The 12,600-nt window shown below is 34.6% G+C and overlaps 1 protein-coding gene across 1 annotated transcript; it reads right to left on the bottom strand.

Moving 5' to 3' along the window:
* Positions 1 to 10,148: 10,148 nt before the first annotated feature.
* On the bottom strand, positions 10,149 to 10,750 carry LOC120778094. Its single transcript, XM_040109794.1, has 3 exons — positions 10,636 to 10,750; positions 10,445 to 10,568; positions 10,149 to 10,365 (listed from the first exon to the last, which is right to left on the bottom strand). The coding sequence occupies exons 1-3, from the start codon at positions 10,721 to 10,723 to the stop codon at positions 10,218 to 10,220; spliced, it is 360 nt and encodes a 119-aa protein (XP_039965728.1). The 5' UTR covers positions 10,724 to 10,750; the 3' UTR covers positions 10,149 to 10,217.
* Positions 10,751 to 12,600: the final 1,850 nt, after the last annotated feature.

The following is a 12,600-nucleotide window of genomic DNA, read 5'->3' as shown; positions in this document are numbered from 1 at the left end:
CACCAGCTTTGTGGCAGCAGTTCTTGAGTGAGAACAATTTTTTTATGGATACAAGCCCAAGTTCTTTCTCAAAATTCGCCAGGTTGTGGTTTGAGACAGTCTCAATTCTTGAGAACGTCTTGCAATCGACAAATTGCGGTCTAAATTAAAAAATCTTATGAATGTGCTCGTATCTCCAAAACTATATGTCGAGACAACTTAAAATTTTCGAGAAATATTCTCCAACATACATGTATGCGTTAGATTTAATACATAAGCAAAACAAAAAAAAAGAAATTCTGGATTCCCTTAAAGTAATGCCGTTCCAATCAGCTTCACATGTCGTAGTGAAATGTAAGTGCAATATTTTTTCATAATCATTCTTCTGGTGGCGTAAGGCTCCACACTGATGATTGATTTAATCATTAATTAGACACTACTCAGTGGCTATTCATTTGATGAGTAAAAAAAGTATTTTTTCCAACACTAACATTACGTCTTTGTTTACAAAACACCACTAATAAAGTTCTCATCAGGTTAACTGTAAAAATATGAGAAATAGTAATCATGGCAAAGTCACAATAAATAAAGAAATAATTAGTTCTCTTATGGCAGAAGGCGAGACGTTAGAGGGAACCTCACTTAAATGTATAAATAAATATACTTAGCCCACAACTAGCAACACTAATCAGCGCTAATATAATATATTACTTGTTAACTGTTAGAGTCAGTGTCATGCAAGCGAGAAGAATGCAATGGAAGATGGAATAAATTTCAATTAGCATTAGGATGCGCATAAAAAATCAATTTGCATGCAGACAAGCAATTAATGAAGCGTTCAAAGATGTACAACAACAAACAACAACAATAGTAATAAATGCAAAGAACGTAAACTACACAGAGCAGAAGCAACAACAACAACAGTTGACAATTGACGACTCCAGCAAATGACTGTACGAGTGTGTGAGAGAATGACTGCTGCGGCGGAGGCGGCGGCGGCGTGCAACAACTGACAGTGTGACACTGACGCCACGACATGTTTATGTGGGTTAATATGCAGTCTATCATGTAATGTGATGCAAATGTGCAACTGGAAGTGCGAAGCTTGTGTGCAAATTAGTGTCTGAATGGCGAACGGCGCAAGAATGAGTGAAAAATGACGTGACAAACGGATGATGACTAAATTTATGCGTTCTGCCGCAGGAGATGCAATGCAGATTATACAGTTTAACGAGCACGCAAGCAGAATATTTTCAACAAAACTAACAAATGAGCAAAAATTTAGAAACATCGAAACAAATTACGAAAAAAAACGCATGCGTTCAATATTTAGCTAAGCGCCAAGGACTTCGAAAGCGATATTTGTTTTGTCATAAAATGCGACTGGCGCTGAAGCTACAATATAAGTGCGCAATAAAAATGCTTTATAATTTTATGACACCTTAAAAACACTAAAAAAATTTTACGATTTTTTGAATGTCAGTTCTGAGAAGAGCACAGTTAAGTATTTTACAAGGGGAGAAATTTGCATTGTAATCGCTAATTGTCACCAACGCTCAACGCTCAAGCCACAAAGCATGGGACGAAACTCTCCAGCGAATTTCAAATTCTCTCCTTTATAAGCGGCAGCAACAACAAACAAACGAAAATTTTATAAAATTGAGTGAGAGTAATGCAGGTCCCTTTTATCGGCGAATTAAACAGAAACCGCGCAGGCACACATATGACATACTCGGTGTCGCATCACCTTTTGTTTCACACAATTTGGTTATTGTGTGTTCGAGTGCCGAATATCTCGGGAGAAATGTCTTGGAAATCAATCACGAATGCACTTAAAGCGAAATCTCAACGGCAATCGCTACTAATTTTTTGTTCCAGCCAGAGTTGGAAAATTATTTAAATACGGGTGTGTGTGTGTGCTACTGCCGGCGCATTTTGAGCCAATTTGGCTTAAATTGATGACACAGTGACACACACACACACACATACTCACATAGAGAGTCCAGGTTCGGGACCTACGCGCATTATCACCATCGATTGTTGTTGTTATTGCATAAAAAATAAACAATAACACACGCGCTCATGTTGGCGTGAGCAAAGTGCCCGCTCGCCAACAATAAAGCACCACAACAATCGGACATACTCGTGCATTTAACAGCGGCAAGATCGATGCATTTACGAAGTTATAAAAAATGTCATGCGACAGATTTGTAATTAATCATCTGCCAAGCCGCACACATACATGCATACATATGTACATAGAAACCCACGATTCCGCGCTTCGATTCTGTATGCAACAGGTTCCTCATTCGTGGTGAGGTCAGCACTGGCGGTAGCCACGGCAGCCCGTTGCTGACGCGTTAGAGGGGCACCAGATTGGAGTTATTATCACTTCGATTTGATTTTAACATTAAACTCAATGGTTGGCATGTAAGCAAATAAAGGGTGACAGTGAACGACAATATTGCCGACTTCTTTTCTTTTATTTTTAAGAAATTTTGTGTCCTCACGGATTACACAATCGGAATCAACCCGTCAATTGACCCGCTCACCGCTGGGATTTGACCTGGCAGTTGTCAAATTTACTTGGAAAACTGGTTACATGTGTGTGGCATAATGATTTTGATTTTTTTGAAAATGATTTTGCTGCTTCATTCAATATGAAAATTATTATTCCGGGAAATATTGTTTAGCATATCTGTAGTAAAATGAATATTTATAATTTGTGTGTAGTGATACCAAGCTGAAGAGCATGAAATAACAAGAAGAAGAAGTCGTAATAATGTCTCTTTAAATGTTATTCTAGTGTAAACCAAAAACCGATTTCAAGGGTAATAATTAGCCTCCCATACCCAATATAGGAATCTGCATCCTTCCCGTTGACTTTATACCGTATATTTAATTTTTAAATTGTATATCTTCTTTTCATTATCACCTTCAAAGTAGACTCCTTTTGAACTAATATAGAATGCCTATTTTAACTCATTTTTACTTTGGTTCATGTTTTGAGCGCCATTCGTTAGACAGTGTCGCCATATCTTCATTAATCCTCTCGTCTTGTCACCAGGGAGAAGAGAATGATGCTTTTGATAAATGTAGGGTTTCCATCTACGTTGTCAAGTATCTCCTTTTGCGCCCTCTGTTCGATTTCTTTTTGCAAAGGATTAAGACCTTTTCGTACGAGCTTAGCACTAACACTACATACCCAAAACATTAACCAAAATGTGTTGAGGTATCCGTAGGAGTGTCGACTTCTTTTGCTATCTCTATGATGCTAGTGCAACTATTTTCAATAACAGAGGTGGATGGACGGATAGAGTAGACTCCTTAAAATAATTCTGTTTTATTTTTAATGATTCTGTAGCCGTGATTCCATTGTTAACACAAAATCCTAAACAAACTCATTGTAAATTAAAATGTTAAATGTAAAAAATATCATACCAATCAAGAAAAAAAGTTCTCATCGAATCGAGCGATTAGTGCGAAGTTTTTATGGAACAGACCAAACCAAATTTGATCACTTGGTTTACTGGTCTTTTTTTGATACAAAAATCTGGTAGATATTAAAAATGAAGGTTGAAATTGGTCAATTTTTTCTCCTGAGTCTCATATAGCTATAATATTGAGTTATGTCTTTCCGGTCCACTTTATACCACATTCATAGCTCAAAATGGAAGACATGTTAACTCAAATGGGTGCATATATCACAGTTAACTAATTTTTATTTGTCGGAGAGTAGCGAATCGAACACATTAAACCAGCCGTTCGAAGAGACTGGCCGCACTTGCGCTAATATGTCATCTAGTCCATTCGTATATGAGCCCCCTTGTATCTAAATCTAAAATCTGTAAAATAAAACTTGGTACAATTGAAAAAAGCAGTAATATTACATTAGTTAGGTATACCCTCTCCCTCTCTTCGCTTAAGGGGTCAGTAGGGTAATCTTTAAAAAAATTTTGTTTTTGCAACTGTTCCCTTATACCCTTAGAATTAATATAGAAACCCTCTTTACCATTGGAAGGTTTCGAAAAAGGCCCAAAAATAATAATACCGCTCTGTGTTCGGAGCGCTCGTAGTGCACACCTCAAACTTTGAACGCGTTTTTCTCAAAACACACTTTTTTAAACTGGCGGACATGATTCCGGTCGAACTACTCAACCGATTTGCTTAGTTTTTTTTTTTAATGTTCACAAAATGCCTAGCTATCGTCCTACCAGATTCATAATTTTTTATAATTTATTGACAATGTTATGACAATATTTATGTAAAAAAACATGGAAAAAAATTTAAAAAAAAACATTAATTACTTTTTTATTTACCTACATTTTTTCATGATTCTGGTAGGGACGATAACCATTCACGTACTTTTTAAGAATAAATTGGATTTTTGTGTTTCAGATGATCCAAACATGAGAAATCGTGTCCGCCTGTGAAAAAACGCTTCTCATTCACCCAGCCATTTCTCCACCATATGCCTCATGATATGTGAAAAAAGTTCTATTCTAGAATAAAAATTTGTATGACAAAAATATTTCAAAAAAACAGCCCAGATTAGCCGACTGACCTCTTAAATTCAACTTTCTAACGTGTCGTTTACAGGGAAAGAGCTGCGATCGAATCGATGATGGCTACTATTAAGTTATACAGATTAAAAGAGCACGTAATATTGCACTGATACCGAACTTAACATTTCGGTGCATAAACATCTTGTCTTATGGTCTTAAATGCCTTCTAAGCCATTATTTCCTGGATGTGCATGTCAAAATAGAAGTTATTTGCGGGAAAAAATATTGATAAATCTATGTACAAATATTTTTAGTATCATCTCTAACAAAATATGTGTTTGCCCTACTTTTTTTTAAAATCGATAGCGAAAACCACATAAAAGAGATTCGTAGTTAAATTGAAAACAGCTTGCAGTAGTTAAAAAAACTACCTTCCCCCCTTCATTAAACTAATTTTTTGAAAAGGTTGGGTTATATAATATTGTTATAATATATCAATATTATTCAAAAATGCATTCTCATCAAAGGGAACATGTCTGTAAAATATGAACATTTGGGCGCATTCCTTTATCAAATTATTAAAATCTCATATTCTTGTAAATATTATAAATTTTATTATATACCGATTATGGTGCTTTCTATAAAAATGATAATGTCTTCGGTTATTCAAATATGAGAAGTCTACTGAAAAGCCGACAAAAAGCTACAGAAAATTTCCTGGTGCCTAATTGGCGCTTAAGCATTATTTTTTATGGCAAGTGTTTGCTTAAATATTAGATTTTATTGTGTGTGAATGTTATTATTTATATAGATAAATGCAGGTGTATTTATGTGGGTAGAAATATATGAGCGATATCAACAAATTAACCGATTTTGGTATTAAATATCACGATAGTATTAAATAGCAAACAAAAATGTGCTGCTCATATTTACATACTTCGTATATATGTATGTATTTTGATGCATATATGTACATATGTACTATACAAAAGTGAAGATAATTTCACTAATAATAATAAATGTAATAAAAAGCTCGAAAACTTTTCCACTACCTGACATTACAAACACACACATGCATGTGTAAGTACATAAGTACATGACTGTACAAAACGTTGATAGAAATCACAAAGCATAAACGAATTCCCCCTTTTTGCCGAAAATTATCATTTACTCGAAAAATATTTGCCATAATTCACTTTTACGACAAGTGTGGGCGCCATACATCGGAAATAGGGTAAAGTGAAATTAATAGAGAATTTGAGAAAGTACCGGAGTATATGCTTACATACATACATATTTAGCTTTGTACATGTGAGCTTTTTTAGAACATTACGAAAAATAGTCGGTGCAAATAGCAGAGAAGTCGTTAAATGGACAAAAATGTACAAGCACATGGAAGAAGTATAGCGAAAGCAGGAAAAGTATATCAGGATAACAGTTGAAGGTTTCATTAACTAATGGAGCGCCAACGAAATGGCCACTTCTCATCCACACTTTGGTCACGCTAACATCGGCTGACTAGACAAATTGCCGAACTAAATTTTATAGTTCCACCAAGCCAAGTTACTACAACACATGAAACAATTTTTATTGTATGTATATACGCATCATATTGTATATATGTACATACATACATATGCAAAGTTCTCTTTTAATAGTGAAAAATAACAAGCTTAAAGTGTGGTTATGCCTCTCGGGATTATTATTAATACTTTTTAATCGGAAGCACTAAAATGTTCGTTCATAGATATGTATGTTATGATTTATGATTCCAGTCGGGAATAAAAAAATGTTAGAGCATACTTTTGTAATTAAAATACATAGCCATGAAGTATAATTTTCAGATTTTTAAGTATCAGGTCTCTCTTGCTTAATATTTCAAGCGCTTCTCATAACCGTCTCCACGATGTGATTCTACTGCACGACTAGAAAACAGGTACAAAATTTCTGTTTGCTGGTAAGTTTGGAGTTCGATTTTTCCTTTCCAGCTACGTGTTTTTTTCAAGACAAGGCAAATGCCATATTTTATTAAAAGAATCCGAAGCTACAACTTTTCCCATTTTTCTGGCTTGGGCAATCAATTTTGATGTGAACCGTATACCAATGAGAGCACTCTGCATCGACCGACACAAATGCTAGTCAGAAGAGACACAGTCTAGCCTATAGGGCGCGTAATGTTTTCCAAATAGCTTTTAAAAGGTCATACAACATGAGGCAATTAGTTGTCATGCTGGAAAATTATTGCTTCTTGTCTAATTGTAGATTTCGGGCGTTTTTCGGCAACCGCTTGTTTCAGTTCATTGAGTTGTTGGCGGTAGCGTTCGCATTAATGGTTCCACACGATTTCAGAAGCTCTTAATATAGTCCGTCTTTCTGATCTCTACAAATACAGAGCGTTACCGTGGCATCATAAACATTCGGCTTATTGTTGAGCGTTCACATACGATTTTTTGCATTCAGAGCTACCGTAAAGGATCCATTTTTCATCACCACTTACTATCCAATGTAAAAATTGGCGTTCCAGTAGCATTTCTGACATACAAAATATTGTTTAAATGCCTTGTGGCTTGAATTTATATCTCACCCAATCAAATTTAGGTCTTTATTTTCCAAAGCACAATCACAATTTCACTCTTTCACCAGAAGCGGCAATCATTATATCAGCTGGCAATGAAAAAGGCTTTCTCAGCTATCGAACAATTGATAGAAATCGAAAGTCGTAGCAAATTCTAGTAATAATAAATGTTGTGGAGATCTAAAGAATCGCAATCAAATTTTTCTCGAATGTACTAAAGTTACTTGCTCGAGAGTAAATATTTCTAACATTTTTCTATTAGCCTGCAGTCACCTAACAGTTATTTCGACAACGTCCTTATTAATTTCTGTTGATTTAAAAACGTGTATAAAGTACTTAAAACCAACACGCGCTCTAAATTGAATAGTTTTTGAATAAATGAATATCTAAGGCAAAAGTTAAAAGCATTAATATATCAAAAATGAGTCTTCTTTGAACTCTGAACTCTTGTACTTGGTATATACATATGTATTTAGTTGTGTTCTTAGTAACCCCATAAACAATAATTTTATTACTTAAGATTTACAAAATTGTTTCCCCTTTTAGAGTGCACTTGCTACTTTTCTACAAAAAAGAGGCTTCTTATTGAAAAATGTTTGCTCTTTAAAAGTTTTTCTCCTTAAAATTTCATTAATTTATTTTTAATGTATAAAACTCACATCAATTATTTCCAAACTTCTCATTAATTTACTGTTCTTTGTTATTTTGGCTTACTTGGAAGCCACTCTCACTATTGCTCGTAAGGCATGTGCGTGCTGGCAGCTATCAAGTTTTACTTTCCAACAGAATTCGATAATTTACGAGCAACAACAGTTACAATTCGTATAAAAGCAGTTAGTTGTAGTTGCTTGTATTTTTTTTGAAAGTAAGCACGCTTACAACATTTCATCCTTGCTTCCTCCTTTGAGTATGGAAAAATGTAATTTGCATACTAGTGTCTGGTATGGCGGCGTAGACCCACAGTAAAAGGACATATTGGTATATGTTTTTATTTGAGGGTTGCTTTACATGTGTCTTAACCCTTTTATGTGTTTATGTATGAAATTTTTGGCTTTTAATCCCTCCGAATACTATCTTAGAAAGAATGCATGAAAATCTTTGTTTTTCTTAGGGAAAAATACATTTCGTTTCCAAAAATGCCTGCTTCACTTAAAATCAATACCAAACTTGTTTTGTAGCTATGAATACCATTTATAGAAGGTTTTAGAGCCAGTGTATGGAAGAACTACAAGGCTTCAGTGATCCTCTCTTATCTTCTCTAATGTTGTTTACTCATACTATATTACTTAGATTGTAGATTGCTAACCAGAGCTGCGAGAAGCTCACCACATTCTGGTGCAAAATGTCACTTTTCGTGGCTTCATGGCTTGTTAAGCTCGCGATAAAGCATGCCAGAGAACATGTTGCATGTGGACATATCATATAGTAGAAAAATTAAATTAATCAGTCTCAGAAGTCGAAATTATAATGTGGGCGTGGCTTCACCGCCAACCGGGACAACTCACGTATTTTATAAATCAGGTTCGGAGAAAATAGAGGGTATTGATTCCTCAAGTTGAGAAGAATTACCTTATCTAATACAATATATGAGAAGCAGAAGGCAGAGTAATAATTCAGCCACTAATAATTCAACGATTTTTTGCGACTAATAGGTAACCTGTCCAAGATTCAAGAGACATTTTTCAACAATGAAAAATTCTTCAAAATTTATGATTTTCTCAAAGATATGAATATAGAGAAATTATTTCCACTTAAATTCAAGAGTGCTTCCTCCTCATTCCGCGAACATTATCCACTTATTAATGTACAGGTATATATGTATGTACATACTTATGCATGTCTAAATAAACAAACAATGACTTCCATATATGAACTTATACATACATATGTACATCCTTAACACATGCACATATGTATGTATATTCCTGCGTAATTTTCGAAAATTCAGCAGAAGAGTTGTCGAAGAATGATTATCAGTTGAAGAGAAATTGACTTTTCATAATCATTTGTTTTAAATTTTTTCTCTTATAAATATTATTTGTCACTTCAAATCGCTAAATATTTGTCAATAGTTACCTGCGACTGGCTACTCGCTACAAGTAAAAAATCCAAAGCCAAAAAAAGAATTGTCAATGCAACATAAAATAAATAATGAAGTCTATTAAACAACTGACAGATGAGCCGAGTGTGATTGATCACGCTGAGATGGTTGCACTGATCAGCGCACACACTCGCACGCACTGAAACACACGTGTGCGTGCCACAGCACCGTCCGCAAGGTAATAAGCGTCAGTGGAGCAGTGCAACCGCGGCTCAAAAGGCGACATCTCGACGACAATCAAATGGCACATCAGTCGCATTTGGAGTCGACCACAGACATGTGCACATACACACATACACAGTAGCCCGATACTGTACTCGGAGGCTGTGCGCCACCGCAAAACGAAAGGCAACGACATTCTGTGGGGACTCACACATACGAGTATATGCAGCCATGTACGGATATGTATCGCATGAAAAGCTATTTTTTCTGGGCTTTGAAGTTTTGAATTTTTCGATAACAATTTATATATTTCGTGCTTTTATTTCACAAAATTAGTGTTTTGCATTTAAAAAGTTTTTATTTCCCCTTTTTGTCGCCGCATAACTTTTGTTCTTTGTAAGGCACACATATGTTTGTATGTATGTACATATATGTGTATTTGATTGATTTGGGTTGCCTTGCAACTGTGCACATTTTATTCGAATGCGGTTTGTTTTGAGCTACCGATATATACTGGATCAACACGATAATCATTCCTCGTGGGTGATTAATCATTATAAGTTATATTTTTATTGCTCTTTGATAATTATAAGCAAATATAATTAGCAGAATTTACTAAATGTAAGCGGTACATCAAAGGACGCTCAAAAGTCGTTAGATTTTGTGGCGTTCATAAAGAAGATATTTTGAAGAGAACTTGAAAATGTGCTAAAAACTCATATTTCTTTAAGATTAGCAATAAAATAATTTACTAACATCACTAAGTTTTATTTTCGAATTAATATTTGTCAAGCACTTTCATAATTTCTGAATATATTTTCTTCAATTTTTATAGATTTAATTTTATTTTTTGACCACTTAATATATAAATAGCATTTTCTGTACATTTACTATTTCAAAGTACACAAGAGAAATGCCGTTTGCAGCATTCCGGATATGGTGCGCTCGTATTAATGAAATCACCCCAAGAACATGTCGGCTTATCCCGAGGATCATATTTAATCATAGAAAGTGGCGAAGGCAAAGCACTGGCGGGGTCGCAGCTGAAATAAAATTTGTTGAAATTAAAATATTTTATATTTAAATTTAATTAAAATTTAAATGCAAATACAAATGACTCACGTTTCGATCGTCGCCAAGCCTTGTGCATTATCACAGGTGAATTGCGCACAAGCCATAACGGGGTGTTTAATACTTTGACCAGGAGATACTACTTTATCTTTAATAACACATTTTCCGGGATACGCTGCAATTGTAAATATATATGAATTATTAAATAAATAAAGATACTTTTGGAATTTTTTTTTGCTTACCTGGGTCCTTAAAATAGCGCTCGGAATAAACAGCAGCTTGGGATAAGCTTAAAAGGCAAAAGCAAATCACTAACGCACTTCTAAACATCTTGTCACTTCTAATACTCGAAATCAACTAAATCGGAAATAATTTGCTATAAGTGTGCGAGTTAAATAATTTGTTTATTTACCAAATATTAAGGTCGTAGAGGTTATCAACAGCCTTCTCTGGTTTGAGATTTGCTTACTATGACGAGAGCATATGCTTAGCAGATGCTTTGCTTCATTACTGTTTATTATATATGTACATATATAGTTGCAGCAGCTGTGCTCTAAAAATAAAGAAACATTTTAGAAAATTTCAGTATTTAGTAAAATTTACGAAAGTGGTCAGAGAGTAGCAATTACTGGTTAATGAAAATATAGTTGTTTCAAGGCAGCAGAAAACATATATACTTTTTCTCTGTATGCAATGCTTGAGCTCAGCTTTCAAATCAGTGCAATTTAGTATTTCAGAGGACTCCCCATTGATACGGTAAACCATATCTTTGCTGTTTGTTAGATTCGCCAATTTCTAAGCTTCCAGGAGAAGGAAAATAGATTTTTGAATATACCGCATTTGATTTTACATTTTCATTATACAGTTCTCATTTTTTAACAATAAAACTATGTATTTATATGTAAATTTGGGTAAAGTGGTTTACTACAAGCTGTTAAAGGCAGTTGTAAACCGCTAAAAACATAAGCTAAAATCTATTTTTGTGGCGAAGTCATCAAATTAGGAATCCATAATTTCCATAGTATAATAAGATCTCATCTTAGAATCAGTATAAATCAATAAATTCAACAGTTCTCATCATTTCCGACAGTCACGTGACCACGACTACAACCATCTGTCTCTATATACACGAACTAGTTTCTTGGTTTTTGAAATATCGACCTGAAATTTTGCACACCTCCTTTTCACCCCAGCAAAATTATCAATTGGCGGAAGTGCCAAAATCGTACCACTACAGGATATAGCAGCCATACAAACTGAACGATCGGAGACAAGTGCTTGTATGGAAAACTTTATTTATTTTGCGAGATATCTTCACGAAATTAACATGGCTTATTACTCAAAGCAACGGTACAATTTCCGCAGAATTTGATCAGATCGGGCCATTATAGCATATAGCTGCCAGGACCAATCAGGATATTAATGGAATTTTAATGAAATTTTGCATGAATTTTTGCCAAAGGTATCGCTACAGTCTCTGAATATATTTTTTCGATCGAGTCAATATATCACATAGCTGCCATAGAATGTCCTCTCAAAATCAGTATAAGGATTTTCTTATTGTCTTTTTATACTATAAAAACTACACAGGTGAAGGTATTACGGCCTCGGTTCTGCCGAAGTTTAACTTTTTTCAAATTGTTTGTAGTTTGTTCAATATTAGCCAGTTGTCAAAAAATATTCCAGATTCCATAGTAAAGGTGCTCTAGATAAGATCCAAGTGGTTCTACTTGCTAACATAGGCTCGGCTCTTTCCCCTGGCTACAAGAAATATAACTTCCGTCAGTTACCTAAGAAAGCAATATGATTCTGAACTGCTGAAAAAATTTGACGAAAAAAATTACTAAACTCTTTATTAGGGCACCAATAACACTCAATTTAACGAATAGTCCAAAATTAGCCTAAGCCTTAGCTGTATAGAGTAATTGTATAATCGAAAAAAATATATTTAATCCAAATATTTTTCCCTTCTTACACTGTCCTCTGCAAGCAATTCATTTCCACTACTATTTGGGGGCATATAAAATAATGTTAATGTAATGCCGGCCAAGCGTTAACATTTCCGTTCTCATTTGAACTAAAAACGAGCAAATCGATTTAAAGGTCCACTAACTATTCAAGTTAGTTCAATATGTGTGTATGTTTATTTGGTGCAAATGACCAAATTCATATAAAAACTACGAAGTATATATATAAATACATATCTA

This window comes from Bactrocera tryoni, chromosome 5 (genome assembly GCF_016617805.1).
Source record: "Bactrocera tryoni isolate S06 chromosome 5, CSIRO_BtryS06_freeze2, whole genome shotgun sequence".
Taxonomy (NCBI): domain Eukaryota; kingdom Metazoa; phylum Arthropoda; class Insecta; order Diptera; family Tephritidae; genus Bactrocera; species Bactrocera tryoni.
Note: the sequence above shows the minus strand (reverse complement) of the source record. Positions and strands in the feature narration are given on the sequence as shown.

Coding starts and splice junctions, on each gene's coding strand:
- LOC120778094 (XM_040109794.1), bottom strand. CDS start 10,723: ATGTTTAGAAGTGCGTTAGTGATTTGCTTTTGCCTTTTAAGCTTATCC. Junction 10,569..10,635: donor GCGCTATTTTAAGGACCCAG/GTAAGCAAAAAA, acceptor TTACAATTGCAG/CGTATCCCGGAAAATGTGTT. Junction 10,366..10,444: donor GGCTTGGCGACGATCGAAAC/GTGAGTCATTTG, acceptor ATTTTATTTCAG/CTGCGACCCCGCCAGTGCTT.